This window comes from Mesoplodon bidens (assembly GCF_964165515.1).
Source record: "Mesoplodon bidens genome assembly, chromosome: 18".
Lineage (NCBI taxonomy): Eukaryota > Metazoa > Chordata > Mammalia > Artiodactyla > Ziphiidae > Mesoplodon > Mesoplodon bidens.
In genome coordinates, this window is record NC_138175.1 from 19,965,410 (window position 1) to 19,987,148 (window position 21,739).

At 58.1% G+C, this 21,739-nt stretch overlaps 3 protein-coding genes across 11 annotated transcripts; 2 read left to right on the forward strand and 1 right to left on the reverse strand.

Moving 5' to 3' along the window:
* Positions 1–175: 175 nt before the first annotated feature.
* E2F4 (E2F transcription factor 4) lies at positions 176–7,805 on the reverse strand. 6 transcript variants are annotated; one of them, XM_081217512.1, is made up of 10 exons: positions 5,821–7,805; positions 5,295–5,404; positions 4,992–5,153; positions 4,627–4,670; positions 3,857–3,918; positions 3,335–3,632; positions 2,643–2,780; positions 735–782; positions 477–521; positions 176–373 (listed from the first exon to the last, which is right to left on the reverse strand). In XM_081217512.1, exons 1-10 carry the CDS (start codon positions 6,052–6,054, stop codon positions 258–260), a joined length of 1,257 nt encoding a protein of 418 aa, XP_081073638.1. In that variant the 5' UTR covers positions 6,055–7,805; the 3' UTR covers positions 176–257. The 6 variants fall into 6 exon arrangements, 2 of the variants coding, with proteins under 2 accessions (XP_081073638.1, XP_081073637.1); XM_081217511.1 differs by having other exon boundaries at positions 2,643–2,840; positions 5,821–7,801; XR_014013836.1 differs by lacking the exon at positions 176–373 and adding an exon at positions 2,321–2,409 and having other exon boundaries at positions 478–521; positions 2,495–2,840; positions 5,821–7,800.
* Positions 7,806–8,028: 223 nt separating this feature from the next.
* EXOC3L1 (exocyst complex component 3 like 1) lies at positions 8,029–13,167 on the forward strand. Of its 3 annotated transcripts, none has more exons than XM_081217481.1 (14): positions 8,029–8,146; positions 8,351–8,496; positions 8,708–8,883; positions 8,965–9,184; positions 9,728–10,340; positions 10,420–10,537; positions 10,673–10,798; positions 10,898–10,998; positions 11,197–11,307; positions 12,046–12,175; positions 12,295–12,417; positions 12,502–12,669; positions 12,747–12,871; positions 12,945–13,167. In XM_081217481.1, exons 2-14 carry the CDS (start codon positions 8,451–8,453, stop codon positions 13,132–13,134), a joined length of 2,247 nt encoding a protein of 748 aa, XP_081073607.1. In that variant the 5' UTR covers positions 8,029–8,146; positions 8,351–8,450; the 3' UTR covers positions 13,135–13,167. The 3 variants fall into 3 exon arrangements, with proteins under 3 accessions (XP_081073607.1, XP_081073608.1, XP_081073606.1); XM_081217482.1 differs by having other exon boundaries at positions 12,502–12,657; XM_081217480.1 differs by having other exon boundaries at positions 8,708–9,184; positions 12,502–12,657.
* A 456-nt stretch (positions 13,168–13,623) lies between these two features.
* On the forward strand, positions 13,624–21,714 carry MATCAP1 (microtubule associated tyrosine carboxypeptidase 1). 2 transcript variants are annotated; one of them, XM_081217509.1, is made up of 7 exons: positions 13,624–13,699; positions 16,311–16,936; positions 17,018–17,161; positions 17,437–17,569; positions 18,487–18,792; positions 18,895–18,992; positions 20,018–21,714. In XM_081217509.1, the coding sequence occupies exons 2-7, from the start codon at positions 16,367–16,369 to the stop codon at positions 20,183–20,185; spliced, it is 1,419 nt and encodes a 472-aa protein (XP_081073635.1). In that variant the 5' UTR covers positions 13,624–13,699; positions 16,311–16,366; the 3' UTR covers positions 20,186–21,714. The 2 variants fall into 2 exon arrangements, with proteins under 2 accessions (XP_081073635.1, XP_081073636.1); XM_081217510.1 differs by having other exon boundaries at positions 18,487–18,752; positions 20,018–20,101.
* Positions 21,715–21,739: the final 25 nt, after the last annotated feature.

Consider the following 21,739-nt stretch of genomic DNA (forward strand, 5'->3'; position numbering starts at 1 on the left):
AGGCCCCCAGAAAGGAGTGGCAAACACTTTGGCTCCACAGTGGAGAGGGCTAAGCCCCTTTCCCCTGCTCTCCCAGCACAGAACAGGTGTTGGTGCAGGAGTGGGACTTGTGGCCAGAACTGTGCAGTGAGGGAAGGCTGAGGAAGCCAGGAGTCTACGGCTCTCAAGTTGTGTAGGGGTGGGGTGGGGGGAGGTCCCCAGGCAGCCCCCAGGTTAGACAGTCTGTGTCCCAGCCACAAAGGGCATGCCCCTGTCAGTCAGAGGTTGAGAACAGGCACATCAAAGAGGTCACAGACACCTTCACTCTCATCCAGGTTGTAGATGTAATCGTGGTCTCCAGGGGGTGGAGAAAGGCGGAGGAGGGGTGCAAACACTGCAGAGAGCAACAGACTGAGGCCCCAGGGGCAAGACTCCACCCAGCAGCCACCCAAACCCTGCCCACACACACTCACCCCCCACCTGCCTGGGCCACCTACCTTCTGAGGACATCAGCTCCTCCAAGAGCTCTGAGCTCATGCACTCTGGGGATGGAGGGAGAGCTCAGTTACATTCTGGCTCCCGCCTCTCCACCCACCAAAGCCCATGAAGGGGACCACCCAGCCACCCATCAGGAACTTTACCCTTTGCCCAGGTACCAGGCACAACCATAAGGTCCTCAGAAGGGCAAGAAAACGGCCCTAACACCCAGTGAGCTGTGCCCCTCACCCCAGCCCCAGGGAAGAACACAGCCCTACCTCGAGTTGGATCAAAGATTTCTGACAGCTCTTTGGGGAGCTCCAGAACTGAAAGACAAGAAAGCCATGCTCAAGGGCACAGAGATCCAGCCTGGTCCCACTCTAGCCCCCACTTCCCCAGATCCTTTATCACCCACCCAGGGGCTCCATACAGCTGAGATGTAGGCCCTGCACCAGACCAAGCCGGCACTGTCTGCCAGTCTCCCCTACCAGACCTGAATTCCTCGGTGCCAAAGGACCACTGGAGGTAATCGGTACAGCCCTTCTAACTCAGTGGTTCGGCAGAAGGGCAGCACACCCTCTCCACTTCTGGGCTCAGAGTATATACCCTGTCTGATGCAGGATGCTCTGTCTGATGCAGGATGCCCTGTCTGACAGAGGATGTGCTGTCCATCCCTGCCCTTGCTAAGCACCTACTTGGTGCCAGGCTCAGAGACCACAGCCCAGGCCAGGTCACCTGGCAGAGGAAGAGGCACTCTCAAATAGGGGATAGTGCTACAGGGTGATGACACTGCTACAAATGTCTAACCAGGAGGACACACATGGGAAACAGAGGAAAGGAGTGCTGGAGCTGGATCACGAGGGATTTCATATGCCAGGGTTAGGGGCTCTGGTTTTATCTAGCAGACCTTTGGGAGCTGTTAAAGGTACTTTTGTAAACAGAGAAATGCCAGTCAGGCTGTGTTTCAAACAGATTCTTGTCAGTCGGGGTAAAGAAGATGCTGAAGAACTCAGGAGAGAGGTGGCTAGCAGTGATCCTGAGTGTTAGGATAGATGAGGCCATCCATGGGGGCTGTCTACAAGAGAACTCACTAAGCTGATGTGGGGTGGGGAGCAGGAGAAGGAGGGAGAAGGAGATAGAGCTGGAGTTGACACCCAGGTGTCAGGCCTGGGTGACTAGGGCCAGTGGTCGGGTAGGCACAAAGGTGGAAATCCAAGTTTCAGTTGAGGACACATGGGAATGAAGTGCCCACTGGATGTGCAGAGGAAGGCACGTGGACACAAGAGGTAAAGTTCAGGCAAAAGGCCTAGGCAAGATGGAGGCTGGGATTCATCTACCCAGAACTGGGGCCCTCCACAGGTGTGGAATGAGCCAGAGATCTGGGAAGCCAGGTTTAAAGGAATGCCAGGGAGAGGTCAGAAGCAGCAGCCAATTAAGGGAGAAGAGGCAAGAGCTGACATCGTTAATGCCAAAGGAGAAAAAAGAGCATCAACACAGAGCAAGAGAGCACCAGAGCAAATCGGCCTAGAAACCTGCCGGAGCTGTTGGAGCCGGGCAACTCATCAAGAGTAGCACTGGTGTAGCATGGGGTGGGGGGCGGGGGTCCTGACTGCCGCAACCTGAAGGCTGACTAGGGGACCAGGATATGGAGTAGAGTGGAGATGACTTTTTCAAGGAGTCCAAACACAGAGGATATAGGGAAGGAGAGAGACACAGGCGATGAAGTGTCATTTAACGAGGAGAGACTTAGCAGTGCTCGAGGGTCGAGGAGAATGAGTCCTGGAAAAAGCAAACACTCAAGTCACAAGACGGAGAGGAGATACCAGGCAGATGACACCACCTCTCCTAAGAACATACTGCCCACCTTTGGAGCCTGAGGGCCATACCACAGCCCGTTCCCCAGGAGAGCGTTCACACCTTCCTGAGACCGGGGTCCAAGGGTGGCAGGCAGGGCTTGAGGGAGGGCCAGGGAGTTCTGTGTCAGCCCAAGAAGGGGGCAAAGGGGCACCAGCACCAAGCCAGAGGCCAGGCTCCTCACCTTGGCTGGCAGAGCTCTGGTTAATGGCAGGGGGCTGGCCAGCTTCGGCTGAGGAGATAGGAGAGTTGGGTTCCAAGCCCAACTCTGTTTCTGACCTAGGACTGTCTGAGGCTGGGTTCTCACTGCTGCCAAGGGGACAAGTACTCACCACCTGTGGGGTCTGCCTTGATGGGCTCAAAGGAGGTAGAAGGGTTGGGTCCGGATGAACTGCTATTGCTGCTGCTGCTGCTGCTGCTGTCCAACAGGGCAGAGGACTGCAGCGGCCGGGTGTCCAGCGCTGTCAGGCCTAGCGGGAGGGAGCTGAGCTCACCACCGTCCTTGTTATCGGTTCCAGGGCCAGCACTCACTGCAACCACATCCCCCAAACCCAGTCACTTGGGGACAGGAAGCAGGGTATTGAAGCTGACCGTGCTAGAAGCCACAGCCAGGATGATTAGCGCCCTAGTTCCTAGGCCCAAGGAAAGTTAGGCACTGCCCATCACTCCCCAAAAGGTAACGTGAAAATTAGTCACCGAAGGAGACAGGGGCACGAAGCCTGCAGGAGGGAGACTCACGGACATGGCCACCGTGACCACACTTCAAGAGGGGCTGCCAGGGCAAGTATGACACTGGCGGATCTGGGGGAAAACTGCCACCACTAATGCCCCTTCACACAGTCAGAACTTCCCTGTTAACAAGGGCCATTCGCTGCACTAGCAAGGAGAGGCCTGCGGGATGGGGGAGCAGGAGAAAGAACCCCACAGGGTCCCTTCCACTCTGAGTACGGCATTCCATCATACAGAGGTATTGCCTCTTGGGCCCCAGAAATCACCCCATCACCACATGGCCATTGTGCCTCACCTGTGAGCTCAGCGGCTGGACCGGCCACCCCCTGGGCTTCGGTGCTGCCGGGAACAGGGTTGGGGGTGGTCACCTGGGGACTGCTTGGGCGTGAGGCATCCTGGGGCGGGACCAGAGCAGGCTTGGGCAGAGGCGGAGGGGTAGAGACAGCAGGTGGGCTCTGGAGCAGATCTTCGGGTGGCGGCACAGGCACCGCCACAGGTGGTGAGCTCCATGCCTCCTTGTTCACCAGCAGCACCTCGATGGGGCCACTTACGCTCTTCAGGTGAATCTGGTACTTCTTCTGCCCATTGAGGCCCTACCAGTGAGGGTGTGGGGTGGAGGACAGGTGGAATTGGAAGCCGGCTCGGTTCCTGCCTGACCCTGGGCAAGGGCCAGTGTCCTCTCCCACCCTAGGCTGCCCGTTCTCCTAGATAACCTCAAACCCCAGGCCTCCCCCTACCTGCCCCACCCGGGACTTATCGGGCTCCACAGCCAGCACCCGCCCTCAACCAACCCCGCATGGCTGGGCTGAGCACCCACCTCTGGGATGGGCACCTCCAGGCTGGTGCCCGACGGGGCCCGGATGGCAAGGAGGGTGTCTCCTAGGATGACAAGGAGGATGGATCAAGGCCCACGGGCTCAATCTGAACTGAGAATGGGGTGCCCATCCCTTAGAGCAAGGACGGAGATCATGGTCTCTGAGGGGCTGGACAGTAGGCTGGGGCAGAGAACTAAAGCTTTTCTCCTCCTAAAAGCCCAGGGGTCAGTAACCAGAAAATCTGGGTTCAGACACATGGAGCAAAAGATTGCTGGCCATGGGCACCTCACTTGATTGACGGGGCTGCTCCCCAAGCGTAGATGTTCTAGCCAAGGCCAACATTCCTTCTCCAGAACCAGGCTGGGAGATGCAAGATGAACAAGAAACAGTTCCTGTACCTACAAGGCAACTAAACTAACTGTAGGTTGGAAGTGGGCACCATTGCCCCCTGCATACAAGCATACATGAACATGCAAACACACGTTCTCCCTTGTATGCTTCTGCCACACGTGAGAAGCCAAACCTAGGGCACGATGTAGGCAGGGGTTGACCCAGGGACCCAGCCCAGGATTCTTGTACCCTCTCAGTATGGTTAGCCTCCATAGGGTCCCAGTGACCTTTAAACCCAGGACTTACCCTGTCTGGTTGTTCTTTGGGCAGGCCCCAGGAACCCTCTTAAGAGACAGGAATCTCTTGGGCACTGAGTCCACTGCTCAGGGCTGTGGCTCAACCCATCCCCACACCCATCTCCCCCAACCCAGGCTGTGCTCACCAGCAAAGCATCTGCAGATGTCCTCATGAGTCACGTAGGCCAAGGTGTGGGGGTTAAGGAGAACGGCTGATGCCCTGCCCGTAGCGACAGATGGCTGACCACAGAGAAGACCCAGCTCTCCAGCGGAGGTCTGACATATATGCTCTCAAAGAAAGTCCTGAGGCCTGGGGTCTACATGGGGAGGGATCACAGTCCAAGACTGGTGGGCGAGAGGCTCTGAGGAGGGAGCCTGAGGCTGGAACCTGGCCAGGAGCTGTAGGACCACCCTCCCCAGAGGGATAGGGACTAGGGGACCACAAGCAAACCCAGCTAGACTAGAGGGCCCCTCGCCCACTCCCCTGGAGCAGGGACTGCCAGGAGGATATCAGCTGTTCTGCACGTCCTCTGTGACGTTCCGGATGCTCTGCTGCACCCACACCTTGTGCTGGTCTAGTTCTTGCTCTCGCTGCTGCAGCTCCTCGATCTCTGCCTTGAGCTCAATCAGCTTGTCCGCGATCTCCCGGGTATTGCAGCCAGGCCCCACGCCCCTGAGCCCGGGGAGTGGAGCTGAGAGGGGCTGCCAAGAACTCCGGGTCCCACGGCCCCTGCTCTCTCTTGCACCCTCCACCCCACACCCCTGACGCTTCTGGGTAGGAGATCCCGTTGCCCTCCCTGGTGCCCCCACTCACTTCCACTGGATGCTATTCTTGGATTTTTTCTCGATCAGCCCGATACCTTCCAGCACGTTAGTAATGTCATAAATCCGCCGCTTCTGGCGAACAGCTAGGGTGTCAGCTGCCTGGCAGGCAGAAGAGAGTGGGGAATGCTCAGCCCCACTCTCAGGTGAGACTTAGTCTGGAGTAGTCTGAAAAGGGGGTGGCCTTGATTCCAACCCTCCTCCCAGGCACTACAGCAGCTCGGGACTGTGGGGCGGGAAGAGGCCTGGCGCAGCCTGAGCTGATGTTCTGATGTTCTCCTCCCCACACCTGCCGGGGAGGGCCACGAGGACCAACACCTGCAGCCCCAAGCCTGGCACATAGCTGACGCCCAATGGCCTCGGCCGAATGAATGAAACAGCTCCCGGCCTCCCTCCTGTGAGAAAGCACATGGATGGCGGCCTGCTCTGAGGGCTCAGCTGGGCCGCCCCGAGGGTTCCCGCTACCGGCCCAGGCCTGGTCCACCATCCCCCCTGTCGCCCCTTAGCCCGGGCCTCACCAGCTTGAGGTCAAGCACGCCGTCCTTTGCCTCCTGCAGAAGCGACACGAACTTGGTAGTGAGAAGTCCCAAACTCTTCTCGTGCCGGCTTGGGGTGCCCGGGGGCGGCGGCGCCTGTGGCCCGGCCTCCGCCATAGCGCCCTGCCGCCACCTCCCCTCAGCCAGGCCAGGCCAGGCCGGCGCCGCCGCCACTTCCGCTTCCGTTCCTGGCCTCCAGGCCGCCGGCGCCAGCATCGCTGCTTCCGCTTCCGCTCCGCGCCCTCCCAGGGAATCCAGCACAATTCATCTCTACGAACACAGCCGAAAAACTTCGGGGACCATCAACAATTGTCCAACCGCCGAAGAGGACGAAAATAACCCCCAGGATCCCCGGAGACCAGCGTTGTTGAGGAAGGATGTGGAAGAAGTCTTTGGGCAGCCCCGGCAGCAGGGAAGGAGGAGCCACTGGAACCTTACGGGCTGGCCAACCTGCCCCAACTCCACTAACTCTACCCCAACCCTCATCTCAGGAGAGGAGACTGTGCTGCCTGATGAACCCAATGTGTTTCCCCAAACCTGCTCCTAAAGGCTGCCCCACTGTCTTGGGATCACCCATCCTATTCCTGTCCTTCACTTCCTGCCAAACAGCAAGCACTAATTACATCTAGCTTGTCCACTTGTCTCCATCCCCACTCTCTTTCCCTGATCCCAGCCTCATCTTTCTCTTATCTCCACACTGCAGTGCTCAGAGGCCATGGAATTATAACCACTTTTCAACCAGTGCAAACATGTTTACCTATGTGTAAATATATGTAAAGCGCTTAGAGCTGTTCCTGGCATGTGGGAGGACTGTGTGTTTGCTAGTATCGTTTCATTATTTTTAACATTGTCATTATTTATTATTGTTTACTTTAGGTCAAGTTCTTTGGGAAACAGGGATGTGCCTGCAAGAAGTTTACTGAGAAGCCACACTTGTAAGGGAGTAAGACAGGCAGAATTGCGCAGAGAGGAGAATTAAACTGCGATGCAGTTAAAATAGAGGCCTCAGAGACTTCCCTGGCCGTCCAGTGGTTAAGACTTCGCCTTCCAATGCAGGGGGTGCGGGTTCGATCCCTGGTCAGGGAGCTAAGATCCCACATGCCTCACGGCCAAAATACCAAAACGTAAAACAGAAGCAATATTGTAACAAATTCAATAGAGACTTTAAAAATGGTCCACATCAAAAATATCTTGGGCTTCCCTGGTGGCGCAGTGGTTGAGAGTCCGCCTACCGATGCAGGGGACACGGGTTCGTGCCCCGGTCCGGGAAGATCCCACATGCTGTGGAGCCACTGGGCCCGTGAGCCATGGCCACTGAGCCTTCGCGTCCGGAGCCTGTGCTCCGCAACGGGAGAAGCCACAACAGTGAGAGGCCCACGTACCGCAAAAAAAATAAATAAATAAAATAAGTAAATTTATGTTTCAAAAAAATCTTTAAAACAGAGAACTTGGCCCATCCTACTCGGAGCTCTGAAACTGGGGTGACTCTTCCAAGGCCTTCCAAGGCAAGGGTACCTGGCCTTTATACCCTAACATTGACTGAGAGACTCAGCTGTGAGACCTCAGCAGACTACATTTCTGGCAGCTGGGGGAACAAGTATCTTTGTCTTGAAGGGTGGATTCGGGTAGTAGCCAGTGTCCACTACATTATTACTACCTAGTAGTCCCTTCCATGGCTCCCTTTAACTCCCAAGACAAACATAGCTTTCATAGCCCTTCCACCCGTCTCTGCCATCACCTACCACACACCGTCTTCACAACAGCCTGTGGTCTCCTGCTCCTGTGCAGAGGCACACCCACCTCTGAAGGGCCCGTCAACACAGTTGTCACACTGTGATGTTGTCTGCACCCATATTTGCACGCTTCGCTCTCCACCCAGGTTGGGGCCATCTAGTTCATGTCTGTGTCCTGAGCACAACAGATCCTGCATAGGCTGCTCAAGTCTCAATGATCACAGGGAGTACACGCCCCCTCCCCCCAAGGAAGTGGCGCCCGGCCCTCCCCACTCTGTCCCACAGTGCAGATGCTCTTTCCTGTTGGGAATAAAGTGCCAGAGACTCAGCTTCCTTCCTTTCTGCATGTGGCCTTGGAGAGGGGGGGACCTTGGAGGGAGGAGGGAGCTCCTGGGCAGAGAGGTGGGACAGAGCCTTCCTTGGGGAGAGGAAGTCTCTTGCTGCACGCTGAGGTGTGGGTCTCATGAGCCAGTGGTGGGAGTACCCAGCTCTGCCAAGAGGGCCAGGGGAGAGGGCCATCCTCAAGGCCAAGGCTATCTGTGGAGGAGGGAGAACTGGACGCCTGGCCAAGCCTGGTGAGTTCCATATCAAACTGTCCTCTGCAACTCAGAGCAGGAGCCGTGTCCAGTGGAGGCCCATGCCTACCCTGTTTCACTTGCATCTGAGGGGCAAAAATGAGAAACCCGGCAGGCAAAGGTGTCTCAGGTTCCTTCCCAGCACACCCACCTCCCTCTCATTTCCTGAGGGGGCTGGGCAAGAACCTTCCTCCTCCTTCTCAGCGGGGCCTAGAGGAGGCTGCAGCTCAGAGGAGTTCCCACTCTACTTGCTCTAACCTGGACCTTCGCCCCCATTCCTACCTCCGCTCCGGCTCCTCCAGCCATGGACTCAGCAGCCAGGGACAAAATGCAGCCTGCACTTCCCCCTGGTATGAGTCCTTCTGGGTGGGCTGAGGGGGGGATGGTGGCAAGAAAGATGGGGATGGTGGGGTTGGTCCTCCCTGCCAGGTCTGGCTGGAGCTCTATAGGGAGGGCAGGGAGAGGAGTGGACTGCCCTGGGGGACAGGCCGAGGGGTAGGAAGGGGAGCAGATGTGGCAGCCACTTCCTGCAGGCCCTGCCCAACTGACGCGGCTGCCCAGGCTCTTCCTGCCCAGGGCCTGAGTGGCCGGAGCAGGAGAGGGCGGAGCAGCTGGCCCGGGGTGCAGCACTCAAGTGGGCCTCGGGCATCTTCTACCGGCCAGAGCAGCTGGCCAGGCTCGGCCAGTACCGTAGCCGCGAGGTGCAGCGTACCTGTTCCCTGGAAGCACGCATCAAGGTGGGCATCAGGCAGGAGGTAGGAGTGCTGAGGGCGGGCTGCAGGTCTGGCCAGGCCTCACTGGCTGCCTCCCTCCCACAGTCGGTGGTGCAGTCATACCTGGAGGGTGTGAAGACCGGTGTGCGGCAGCTGGCCTGGGCCCTTGAGGCCGTGCAGGGAGTCCGCGAAGCCCTGGGCCAGGCTCATGGGTTGCTCTGGGGTATGGCTGAGGTTGCACAGACCCTAGAACCCCTGCGGGAGCAGGTTGTGCAACACAAGCAACTGCAGGCCATGTCTCAGCTGCTGCCCCGGCTGCGAGCTGGTGAGTGTGTAGGGCCCTAGGCCGCAGTCCTCCGACAGGTAGTCAAAAACCACCATCACTGATCAAGGGCCTGGGGCGCCAGTGGGAGATTGCGTGGATGGACACGTGGGCGACCTCCCAGAGAGTAACTCAGGCTTCAAATGCCATATGAAGAAAGGGTGCATATTAGTTCATTCTGGGGTTCCCAAGCATGGGATGTCTGAGTCAGGACTGACACCAAGTGGCTCTGGCCAGCCTGGCTGTTAATTTACGAAAATATTTCCCTAACGGGGTGGATGAATAGCCACTGGCATGGCCCTCCCAGTTCCTCCCTGCCTTCCCTCCAAGATCCCTGACTTCCTCATTTTCCATCAGCTCAAGGGTTTACCCCTGGCCCACCATGTAGGCCCTTCCCTGGGTCGTTTCAGATTGACCAATGCTCTACTGTACTGATAATTAAATATTTTACACATCACCCCAGCCCCAGGGCCTCAGCATCTACTGCTATACCCACTGCACAGGTGGGAAGGCTGAGACCCAGGGCTGCCTCTTCTCCCCGCTTAGTGCCTGCTGCATTGGCCCACACACAGACCCTGATTGATGCCCAGCGGCTCTTGGAGGCATACGTGAGCCTTCGGGAACTGGAGCAGCTGCAAGAGGAGACATGGGCACCTCTCGGGGGCCTGGAGTTGCCACTGTTCGAGGGGCTGGGCTCTCTGGCTGAGGCTCTGGGCCAGGCTGTGGAGGCAGCTGCAGGGGCTGCCGGGCGGCTGGCACGGGAGGATCCAGCCCTGCTGGTGGCTGCTATGCGTGTGGCTGAAGTGGACGCTGGGCGCACAACCTCCCTGGAGCAGGCCGCCCGGGACTGGCGGCAGCGCTGTCTGCGGGCACTACAGGAGGGCTTGGAGCAGGTCCACTTTGGGACACCTCTGCAGCCTGGGCCAGGGGCACTAGCAGAGTGGCTGGAGGCTCTGCGGGTGGCTCTACCAGCAGAGTTGGCCGCGGCTGAGGCACTGGTAGCACCCTGCTGCCCACCACACTACAACGTGGTCCAGCTGTGGGCCCACACCCTGCACAGCGGCCTGCGCCGCTGCCTGCAGCAACTCCTGGAAGGGCCTCAGCTAGAAGCTGCCGACGCCTTCACCTTGCTGCATTGGGCACTGCATGTGTACCTGGGGTCAGTGTCCCTGGGGCAATGGGAAGTGGGTGCATCAAAGGCTGGAGGCTCAAGGTAACACTGGGCTACCCATGTCCAGGCCAGAAATGATGGGGAGCCTGGAATTAGGGCCCGAGGCTGATGTGTCTGACCTGGAGCCCCTCCTGACCCTGGAGAACATTGAGCAGTTGGAGGCAATATTTGTGGCCAAAGTCCAGGTGAGTAGTTGGGGCCCGGGTTCAGAGCAGCTCTGCCACCAGCTGTGGGCCTGTATCTGTGGAGTCGCATGTCCACCTGTCTCTAGCAGTGTCAGTGCCCTGCTACATACTGCTGCACCTTGCCCCTTTCCCCAGTCAAGTGTGGCCCAGTGGCTGCAGAAGGCACTGGACGGGGATGTAGCTGAGTGGGGCCGAGAGCAGGAGCCTGACACAGACCCATCTGGCTTCTACCACTCACCAATGCCAGCCATTGTGCTGCAGGTGGGTGAAAAGTGGCAAGGCAGGGGGGCAGCTCTCATAGGGAAAGGGAAGGAGGGCAGGACTAGGACTCTGCTGATGGCTGCCCATCCCTGCCTGTAGATCCTGGAAGAGAACATTCGCGTGACCAGAATGGTCAGTGAGTCACTGCAGCGGCGGGTGCATGGCATGGCACTGTCAGAACTGAGCGCATTCCTGAGGAGGTCTGCCAAGGCACTGACCCACTCCCAACCCCTGGCCCTGATCCTGGGGCAGCGCTAAGGGGCTCTGAGTGATAAGACACACCTGTGGAAAAGGGCTCCTTCCAAACAGGGCCTTGGGTATCTTGGAGGTGGGGCCAGAGTACCAAGGACTGGGGTTGCAGTGACAGCAGATACAGGAGCCACCTCTGCCCTTTGCAGCTTCAGTGATGCTCTGATCCGATTCTCCCGAGACCACCTCAGGGGGGAAGCAACGGCCCCTCATTACGTGCCCTACCTACTGGCTACCCTCAACCACCAGTCAGCACTCAGGTACCAGGAGGCCCCCGCCGAGCCCCACCTTCACTAACCCCTGACTGAACACCTATTAGGTATGGACCCAGCTCACACTAGGCCTTTAGGAATTTTGGACTCACATAGCCCTGGGGTTCCTATCCTAGTTCTACTAATTACTAGCTGTGTGACCTTGGGCCAGTTACCTAATCTTTCTGAATCTTGCTTTTGTCATCAGTAGTATATGGGACATTCTGAGAATCACATGAGATAACAGATAAAATGTACCTACCACAGTACCTGGCACATAGTGTCAATTATTCATTCATTCAACAAATATTTATCAAGGCCCTACTCTGTGCCAGGTTATGTCTGGCATTACAGCTGTGAATAAAACAAAAACATTCCCTTCCTCTTGGGTCTTATGTTCTTGGGGTGGGGGAAGAGAGGACAAACAAATTAACGATGATTTTGACTCCCTCCTGACTGGGATTAACTCTCTCCCCTTACCGAAACAGAAACTGAAAGACGTGACTTGCTCAAGGTCACACCGCGAATTAGAGGCAGGTCCAGCTGGCCTGTGTCCCTTCTAGCTCGCTGAGCCCACCACTCCCATCCTCAATCCACGGCCCAGACTTCCAGAAGGGCAGGGCGCCGCCCTTCTTGCCCCCCTCACGGAACACACGTGCGCCACTAGGTGGCGCCCGAGTGGCTAGACAACGAAGGGCCTCTCGGGCCTTGGCCTTGGTCCTGAAGCCGTACTTTTGGTCGGTCCAGCTCCTCCGTGTCCGTCCTGCAGCCCGACTGGGTGGCTCCAGGGGCCTTGGCTCCGGTGGAGGCAGCGCTGGACGAGTTGCAGAGGAGGATCTGCCGCCTGGTGTTGGAGGCGCTGCTGGCGGAGCTACAGGTGAGGCTTCAGATGGAGATGGGGGTGGGAGAAGGAGATACAGCGTATGCATGGGGGTCTCTGCGGGGAATGCCGGATCTGAATCGTCCCTCCAGCCGCGTCTCTGACCTCCGCTCCAGCCCCTATTCGCGGCTCTGCCCTCTCGCCGGTGGCTGTCGAGCCCAGAGCTGCTGGATGACGTGTGCGAGCGGACCGCGAGCTTCTGCCAGGACTTCCGACACGTGCGGGATCCTGCGGTCCAGGTGCGTTTGCGGGGGAAGGCTGGGGAGGGGGGAAAGCGCCCATGGGAAAAGCGTCCTGGAACCATTTGATCGTGCTCCCCGCAGCTGCTGCTGGCCGAGGCGGAGCGTACCGTGGTGCTACAGTACCTACGTGCGCTGATGCAAGGCCGCCTAGTGTGCCGCGGTGCTGACGAGCGGACCCAGGCGGCCGAGCGCCTGCGGCACGATGCCGCCCAGCTTCGGGAGCTTTTCCTCGGTTTGGTGAGAATCTGGGTGAGCAGATGGGCGGGAGTCTCAGTGGTTGGGTAGGGGCCCGAGGGCTGGAGAGAGACCAACCCCGACGTGTTCAGGGCCTGGAGGAGAGCGTTCAGTGCGCGCCAGTGCTGCTCGCCTTGAGGGAGCTGCTGAACCTCCGCGACCCCACGCTGCTTGGTCTCGAGGTGGCAGGCTTGCGGCAACAATTTCCCGACGTGAGGTGCGAAGACGGGCCGGGAAGGGAGGAGGGACCCGGGGGGGCTGGGCGGGGCTGACGCACCTGTACTCCATAGCGAGGATCACGTCTCCGCCCTCTTGGACCTGCGCGGGGACGTGTCCCGAGAGCAGCGCCTGGCCGCACTCAGCTCTCTGCAGGCCGGCCCGCAGCCCTCGCCCCCAGCGGGTGGACGCGCACTCTTCAGCCTCGTGCCAGCACCTGCACCCCCGCTGTCCTCCTGCCTCCCCTCGGGGTCCTGTGCCTGACCCCCGGCTGTCCGCAGAATAAAGCCACGGCTCCCGTACGCCTGAATTTTGTGCGTTGGAGAAGGGGGGATAGAAATAAAAGTCCCCGCGAAGGTCAGGGGTTCCAAGTGCAGTGACATACCTAAGGCATCCTGTCTCCAGTTCTGAAATACGTCTGCGCCCCACCTATCCCGGCATCAGACCTGTATATGGGCTGCTTTCCCAAGCACCCGGGCTTCCGCCGCTGTTTGCGGACTACATCCCCACGTGTCCGTGCACCGGCAGCGAGCTCGCGTCTCCCGCGCGACTGCTGAGTCCAACTACGGAGGCGGAGGGGGCGGGCTTAAGACAACACCCCACCCAGGGGCGTGACCCGATGGCGGACCCCCTCCTGCTCTGCCTGGCCCCACCCCCAGCCATGTCCTCGGGCGCTTGAGGCCGCGGAGATTGACGTGATCCGCGCGCCTTCGTCTGAGCGTGCGCGCGCCCGAGTGCGTGCGTCACCAGGGTCTGCTCCCGAGGGCTGGGCAGCCGGCGGCCGGGGTTGCGGAGCGGGAACGGCGGCGGCGAGAAGAGGATTGAACAGGTGGGGGCGCGGCACGCGGACGGAATCCCCCCACCCCCGAGAGGCCGAGAAGGCGTTCGATGCGACCCCTCCTCATCTACCAGGGAACCCCGCTCCATTGTCCTCCGGCCCCGCCCTCCATTGGGCACTCCCTTTGCCCCATCCCCCGCCTCTTATTGGCTGGAGGTCACGCCCCTCCTCGATCTCCCAGTCCCCATTGGCTCCTCTTCCACGTTATCCTCTCCCGGAGTTTCTTATTGGCGCAGGCCACACCCTCTCATTTATCACCAGACTCCGCCTTCAGCCTGGGCTCCTCCCACAACCATCTTTCATTCAGTCTGCATCTAGAGCTGGCTACTTTGGTCATGGGGGTGAATCAGAACCGTCCCTGCCCTCAGGGAGTTCAGGGTATGATGGGGGGACACGGGCCTAGGCTCCAACAGTGACAGCCTAGGATGGTAAAGAAGCCGCCTGGGCACTGGGAACCTCTAAGACGCTGGGAAGGCTTCCCGGAGGAAATGAAGCCTAAACCAAGTCCTGAAGAATGGTTAAGGAGTTTGCCACGGGGAGACATTGGGAGGGCATTCTTGGCAGAAGGACCTGAGACATGAAAGAAACAAGCATATTCTGGTAATTGCAAAGAGGTAGGTCAAATGAAAGAAGTGGAGATGAAAGGAATTAGTACAAGCAGAGGCCCGGAGACCAGTGAGGAATCCAGAAAAGTGTATAGTTAGTTGAGGGGAGGGAAGCCTGAGGCCTGAAATCTTTTCCAGCAGCTTGTCACTAGGCAGAGTGCCGGGAGGAGCGGGAGGGGATCAGAACTAGATGGGGAAGCAAAGTGCAGGGAAGGTATGATTCCAGTTCTGAGAAGGACAAGGGCTCTTGGTTTCATTCCTTTATTAAGCACCTGTTCTGGGGACACAGCTGGGAACACTTAAAAGGAGAAAACAGATAATGCTCAACTCGTACTGTACTTCAGATGGTGATAACTGCATCATAGGACAATATTGTGGAGAAGGGGAGGTTGTGGTGGAGAGCGTCTAGGGTAGGTTTATTTTATAGAGGGTGTGTTAGGGAGGCTTTTCTAACAAGATATTTGTACAGAAATCTGAGGAAAGTGAGAGTGACCCCTGCAGTTATATGAGGGGAAAGCAGTCCAGACGGGGGACATGTTCAGTTTGATACCTGTTAGACGTTCAAGTAAAGATGTTGAATGGAGAACTGGCAACACTAGTCTGAAGTTCACGGAAGAAGTTTGGGCTGACATATTTAAAACCACGAGAGTGGATGAGATCACCTAGGGAGTGAGCATAAACGGAGAAGAGGAGAGAATTCTCCAAGTTCTGGACATTACAGTGTCACGAGGTCAGAAAGATAGGGATTACCAGCAAGTAAGACCAAGAACAAACAGCCAGTGAGGTGGGAGAACCATGTTCCAGTGTATTTGGGAACCAAGTGGAGAACATGGCCAAGCCAAGATGAAGTCATTAACTTTGTCAAATTCTGCTGGTCAATATGAAGATCATTGGTGACCTTGGTCAGATCAGTTTTGATAGAGAGTGGGGGACAAAAGCCCCCACTTGTCGTGAAATTGAAGAGAGAACAGGAAAGAAGGGATTGGAGACTTGAGTATAGACGACTTGAGGTGTTGTGTTGCCCTAGGAAACCGCTGGAGGGAGATGCAGTGGAGCTGGAAGCGTGTGGGGCCAAGTGAGGGTTTTGTTTTGTTTTTTTAAGATGGAGAAATAACAACATGTGTTTATACTGATGGGAAGAATCCAGTAGAGAGGAAGAGATTGATGGTGCAGGAGATGTAGGAAAGGAGAGAAATGCTGGACTTGTGTCCCTGAGCAGGCAGGAGAGTTTGGAGGCTGGAGCCTTCAGTCAGTCTCTGGGGAGAGACTGGGTTGGACTGAGCCCTGGTATAGAGTCAGGGGTGAGTGTCCCGACACTGGCCTTGGATGACCACTAGGAAGATGACTCTAGGGGACAGACCAGGGATTGGCTTGGATTTGCTGCAGTTTCCCTCTGCTCACCAAAAGCTGATTCTAATTTGGATTTGAGCAGATGGCCCAGGGAGAGAGAGCATTCCAGGTGGAGGGACTAGCATAAGCAAGGGGCCTGCAGGCATTCAAACTGACGGAGGCCTAATCCCAATGGGCTGGAGGAAGTGGATGGAGCCAGGTGGGAGGGGCGGGGTGAGACTGAGAAAATGCCATAGGTAGAAGGCAGGTAGAAGGTAGTGAGACCCCCTCACCTGTCATCCTGGCAGCTGCGGCTACACTGTATCAAACTCCCAGTCTGGGTGGGCACTGAGCACAGGGGTTAGAATCATGAATAGGGGCTTAGGCCTTGCTCTCAGAAGCTCACAGTCTAAGGGGATTTGAGTAGCCACCATCTAGCTGGGTGTATGAGACTCTTCCTCTTGCTTTCCCCCAGTCCAGCTTGCTTGGGTGAGCCTGCTGGAGGGGATGGACACTAGGGTGGAGGTGAGGGGTCAGGTTAGAACCTGGCGTCAGGTCCTGGGCCCACCAAAGGCCCAGCAAGGGTAGTGTGGATGGAGCACAGGGCCTGCTGGTCCTCAGGCCACACCCACTCATGCTGGCCTCCACATGCCTTTCTGTGTCTCCAGAAGTCGACCGCGTGGGGAGTTGGAGTGACCCAGCTGGATGTGACCACCAGGACAGAATGGTGCTGGACTCAGGGGATCAGGTGTATGAGCAGGCACCCCCCAGCCCGCCATCCAGTCCCTCATCCTTGGGCCGTAGGCTGAGGCCCTCAGACCGAGATGGGACAGAACTGTACCCCTGGCCTCGGTCCCTGGCCTTGCCCCTGGCTCTCTCAGTCCGCTCAGCCCTGCGGCCCCGGCCTGTGCTGCAGCCCTTCTCAGAGCTGCACTTGGGCCACCGTGGCCACATGCGTCGCAGTGAGAGCACCTACACCGTAAACAGTATTGGCCGGCGGGGGGGCAGCAGCCAGGGTCGGGTGCCACCTGGACGGGGACGGGCCCCAGGTGGGGGCACCCTGCGGCCCGCGGCCTCCCTGCCTCACATTGCGAAGACTCGAAAGGATGCAGGCCGTGGTGCCAGCAAGAGCCCCTGCATGTTGGTGGCTCTGCGGCCAACCAACATGGACCGTGAGCGGGACAAGTTCTTCCAGTCCCATTACACCTACAACCCACAGTTCGAGTACCAGGAGCCCATGCCTACGGCTGTGCTGGAGAAGTACTGTGAGGCCTCTGGACAGTTCCTCCATCAGGTCAGTCCAGACTGCCCACCTCACGCTGGCCCTACCACCTGAGAGGCCTGGCCTGACCTGCCACCGTGGCCCTTTGTGCAGGCAGTTGGCATCATTGAGGCTGTCCTGGAGAAGTTTGGTACCTATGAACACTTTGAGGCTGCGACTGGGGGCCAGCTGCTGACCAAGTGCCAGATCTGGTCCATTGTGCGCAAATACATGCAGAAGGAGGGCTGCGCTGGGGAGGTGAGTTCGCCCTGCCTGCGAGGCCCCTTTTCCACATGCTCCAAACCAGGCTGCTGAGTGGGCAATGCCAGGCCCAGCTCTACACTGATGGAGCTAGTGACCTCGGGCAAGCCCTGCCCCTGCCCCAGTAAGGTGGGAGCTGGCTCCAAGCAGAGGTGGGGAAGGGTGGGTGTTGTGGCCAAGTGTCCAGCCTGGCTGCCTTGTGGCATCAGTGGGTCCGCCTGCACACTGGCCCCTGGGCTGGTGGCCATGGCTCAGGGCTCTGCCGCCTGCAGGTTGTGGTGCAGCTGAGTGAGGACCTGCTGTCCCAGGCAGTGATGATGGTGGAGAACAGCCGACCAACATTGGCCATCAACCTGACTGGAGCCCGCCAGTATTGGTTGGAGGGCATGCTGCGGCACGAGATAGGTCAGGGTGTGGGTAGGCGGGTGGGCGGGTAGGGGTGAGAGGGGGCTGGGACAAGGCGGGGAAGTGAGGGTCTCCAGTAACCCCACCCCCTCTCTTTCTTCCCCTTCCCTCCGGAGGATGGGCCCCTTCCCTTCATGAGCAGCTACCTCCTTCCTCTGGCTCACAGACATAGGCCAGAACATGCCAGCCCACTCTCTGGGCTCACCCTCATTTCTTGTTCCTTCTGGGTATCTTTTCCTCCCTCTCCTTCCTCTATGATTTCCCTTGACAGTGGGGCAAGACTGCTGAGGCCCAGACAAGCCAGAGGGAGAGCCCTAAGGGTCCCACAAGCCCAGCCAACATGCAGGCCCTCCCCGGTGGGTGGAAGTTCGGATCCTGGGAATGGAATTAGCTGAAGACACACACAGCTGGGTTTAGGAGGGGATAGGGCCAGGCTGGAAAAACGAGCATGGGACACTAATTACTATTCTTTTCTGTCTGTCCCTCCTCCTCAAGAATCCTGTTGCTCTGGGCAAAAGGTGGTTTTTGCTGGGGACATCAGCATGATATGGGCATGCAGGATGTGGGGCTGGGGTAGTGTGTGAGTTCCTGCACCTCTCTGGGGGCTTAGGGGGCGGTGTGAGTTTGGGAGAGTTCGTGTGTGTGTGTGTAGCCCTGGACGGGTGAGGGAGGGTTCATGTATGTGAGACTCTGGATCCTTGGGTGTGAGTTCACCTGAGGAGAGTCTTCAGGCTGCCTGGGGTTGGGTGAGTATGAGTTTGGGGTGGAGGGGACTTGTGTAAGAGCCTGAGTTTAGAGGCATGAGGATATGTGGGTCGCCAGCTAGAGGTCCAGCTGGGTGGACCAGGACCCAGGCCGGGCAGGAGGGTCCCTTGGATGCGCGGCCCAGCGCAGCCTCTCCCTCGCCCACCCCACAGGTACCCACTACCTGCGGGGCGTGAACAACGCGCGGCAGCCGTGGCACAGCGCCGAGGGCCGGCTGCAGTATGGGCTGCGGCCAGCGAACCCCACCGAGGAGGGCCTGGCCAGCCTGCACAGTGTGCTGTTCCGCAAGCAGCCCTTCCTGTGGCGCGCCGCGTTGCTCTACTACACCATCCACCGCGCCGCGCACATGTCCTTCCGCCAGCTGTTCCAGGACCTGGCGCGCTACGTGCAGGACGCCGACGTGCGCTGGGAGTACTGCGTGCGTGCCAAGCGCGGCCAGACCGACACCTCGCTGCCCGGTGGGCGCCTGTGCGGTGGGGAGTGTCCTGATCTGTGGCAGCGTGCGGGGGGGTGCAGGTGGGGCTTTGGGCCTAGGGCTCACGGCCCTCCCGTGTCCACAGGCTGCTTCAGCAAGGATCAGGTGTACCTGGATGGCATCGTGCGCATTCTGCGGCATCGCCAGACCATCGATTTCCCGCTACTGACCTCGCTGGGCAAGGTGAGGGACCACGCGCCTTTAGAGGGCCCAGCCAGCTCTCCCCCTCACTGCAGTATTCCCTGAGCCTCTGATGGGAACTCAGCTGAGGACTGGGTGCCAGGCCTCTCTGATGGGGGGAGCGTGGGTGGATGTGAGCACAGGAGGTGAAATGACAGTCTGGCAGCCAATATAGGTGCTTGAGCCAGCCCACAGGCGTGTGCGTAGACACTACACTTCAGAGGAGGTGAGAGCATTCCAGGCCAAGGGAGCAGAGTCAGGAAGGCCTGGGGAAGGAGGCCGGAGAAATGGCCGGGGAACAAGTCCTTGGCCCTGGGTATTTGTGCCAGGCTGAGGAAGTCGAATTTCATCCAAAGCAATGGGGAATCCTAGGAGCTTTGAGCAGAAGAGTGGCACAGGTGGTTTGCTTTAGAAGGCTCCCTCTGTCATATGGGAGGAGAGGCCTAGGGAAGGGAGTGCAGGGGGAGAAGGAGGAGGCCTTTCCAATCACTTTTGCAGAATTGATGATGGTCTGGCATAAGCCAGCAGGGGCCATGCAGTTGGAGAGGAAGCGGCAAGCTGGAGAGATCTTCAGAGAGTGGATCTTTTTAACTCAGTGGCCACTCTGAGTGGGAGGGTGACAGATTCCAAGCCCCCACCTGGAATGTGACCTAGGGGACCGTGAGGAGGGTGGGGATGGCGTAAGCTGGCACTCAGTAATGCTGGATATGGGGAGTCTGAGGTGCCTGAGGGATATCCCAGGGAAGGCGTTCAGAAGGCAGTTGGATACCTAGGTTTGGAGGTGAGGGGGAAGCTGGACTGGAGACAGGAGTGAGGTTGTAGGACATCGATGATAAAGGAAGGTGTTGAGAGAAAGAGCAAACACCCGGGACTGAGCCTCAGGGTACGTAACATTGGGAGTGGATCAGGAGGGGAGAGGGAGGCGTTCCAGGAGCAAAGGGCTATGGGCCATTGCAAGAGAGCTGGGACCAGCTGCCTGAAAGCCAGGGCACCCTGCCTACTCCTGAGGCCCAGCTTTCTTCCTGCAGGTGTCCTATGAGGATGTAGATCACCTTCGACCCCATGGGGTGCTGGACGACACCCGGGTGCCCCACTTCATGCAGGACTTAGCACGCTACCGGCAGCAGCTGGAGCACATCATGGCCACCAACCGGCTGGATGAGAAAGAGCTGGGCCGCCTGCTGCCTGATGACTGATACTGGTTGAGGCCTGCAGGCAGAGGCCCTGGAAACAGGGCTCCAGATCAGCCCCCAGAACATGAAGCTGGCTGCTCTGTGCTTCCACAGCCTGCGTGTTTCTTGGGAATGGGGAGGGCAGAAGCATTTCAGGAGGGAGGAGAGGCAACAGCAGAGAGTTTGTGTCCCTTGCTAGCCTCCCTGGACCCTGAAGGCCAACAGCAGCATGTCCGGCAAACTAAATCTGCCCTCCTGTCTCCAGCTGCCTTTTGAGCAGAGGAAAAGCCTGGGGGCAGGAGGGAAGCTGAGAATGGATGGGGATGGGGGCCGTGGCTTGGGAGTAGAAACTTGTTCTTGCATGAGATGGCTTTGGGTGTCTGCATACTCCAGTCTCTTCCTCCCCCACCTGGCCCCTTGGTGCTCCTTCAGCTTTCATGCTGTCTACCTCTCACTGGGTCCTGGTGGGGATCTCCCTTCTTCTGGGGTGATTGCCTGAGCCTGAGGTCCTGGCTTTCACACAGACTCAAGGAGCAGGGATCCTGGTAGTAGAGACCCAGCTGGGCTGGGGTGTGCTTTCCAGCATTTTGCCTCTCCCACTGTCATGTATTTATTCCTTATTTATGTGCTCTACTTACTGGGGCTGGGACGCAGCAGCTTCTGAAGGTTCGGTGGAGGGAACAGGGCTCCTCTGGAAGGCACCGACTGTTCCTAGCTCCACTCACATATACACACATACACATACACACACACACACACACACACCCCTTGTGAATCAAGCCAAGAGCTCACCTGGCCCTGCCTTCATCCCCTGCACTGGCCTCTACTGTCCCTGTCTTTGTCCACATGCTCACAGCTGGTCTCTGGCAGAGGTTGGCATAGCCTGGCAGCAGCCACAATCAAGCCTGAGGGGCAGGCCCCTCGTTGTTCCTAGTTCTGAGCCCCTCCTAGACCAGGAGAGGTGCCAAGATGATTGTTGCTTCGTTTCACCTCAGACTCAGCTGTGTGAGGTTGACCCTGTCCTACTCCCTTCCTTGGCCTTAGTTTTCCCATCTGAAAACTTGGAAACACAGCTGGAAAGTCCTTATTCATTTAGTCAGTGAATATGTATAGAGCGCCTTCTGTGTACCAGTTAACTGGTCACAACCCTCAGTGAGCTCCCAGTCCCGAGAAAAGCCAGACAATTAAAACAATTACAATGAACTGTGTGGGCTCTGCCTACTTGAGATCCCTTTCTCTTTCTAATCTCACTTCCCAAGGTGGTGAGCTCGAGCCCTCTCTAAGTGGAAAGATGTACCCTTTTCCTGGCTCTTTGTGCCAGGCCTAGGGGCTTTCATGAGGTGGGGCTGGTGACTACACATGTCCCCAAATGGTTCACGAGGATAAAAGGGCTGTGGAGCAGGGCCCAAGGGTCTGGCCCTTGTCCCACTGGGAACCTGGGTCTGGGGTCTCCAGGGGTACAGCTTGGGCTATTGAGGATGGAAAGGGGTTGAGGACTGGGCCGTGGGCATAGGGCTGCCCAGGTCATTGGGACCTAGAGGTACAAATCCACACCCTAGTTCCTGGGCAAAGAGCCAG

Excerpts from the sequence above, each read along its gene's own strand:
- E2F4 (XM_081217511.1), bottom strand. The coding sequence starts at position 6,054 with ATGCTGGCGCCGGCGGCCTGGAGGCCAGGAACGGAAGCGGAAGTGGCG. Across the intron at positions 3,919-4,626 it reads CATCTGCAGATGCTTTGCTG|GAGACACCCTCCTTGCCATC; the intron begins GTGAGCACAGCC and ends TTGTCATCCTAG. Across the intron at positions 522-734 it reads AATCTTTGATCCAACTCGAG|AGTGCATGAGCTCAGAGCTC; the intron begins GTAGGGCTGTGT and ends CTCCATCCCCAG.
- EXOC3L1 (XM_081217480.1), top strand. The coding sequence starts at position 8,451 with ATGGACTCAGCAGCCAGGGACAAAATGCAGCCTGCACTTCCCCCTG. Across the intron at positions 8,497-8,707 it reads GCAGCCTGCACTTCCCCCTG|GCTCTTCCTGCCCAGGGCCT; the intron begins GTATGAGTCCTT and ends GCGGCTGCCCAG. Across the intron at positions 10,799-10,897 it reads TGCCAGCCATTGTGCTGCAG|ATCCTGGAAGAGAACATTCG; the intron begins GTGGGTGAAAAG and ends CCCTGCCTGTAG.
- MATCAP1 (XM_081217509.1), top strand. The coding sequence starts at position 16,367 with ATGGTGCTGGACTCAGGGGATCAGGTGTATGAGCAGGCACCCCCCAGC. Across the intron at positions 17,162-17,436 it reads AGGAGGGCTGCGCTGGGGAG|GTTGTGGTGCAGCTGAGTGA; the intron begins GTGAGTTCGCCC and ends TGCCGCCTGCAG. Across the intron at positions 18,993-20,017 it reads TACTGACCTCGCTGGGCAAG|GTGTCCTATGAGGATGTAGA; the intron begins GTGAGGGACCAC and ends TTCTTCCTGCAG.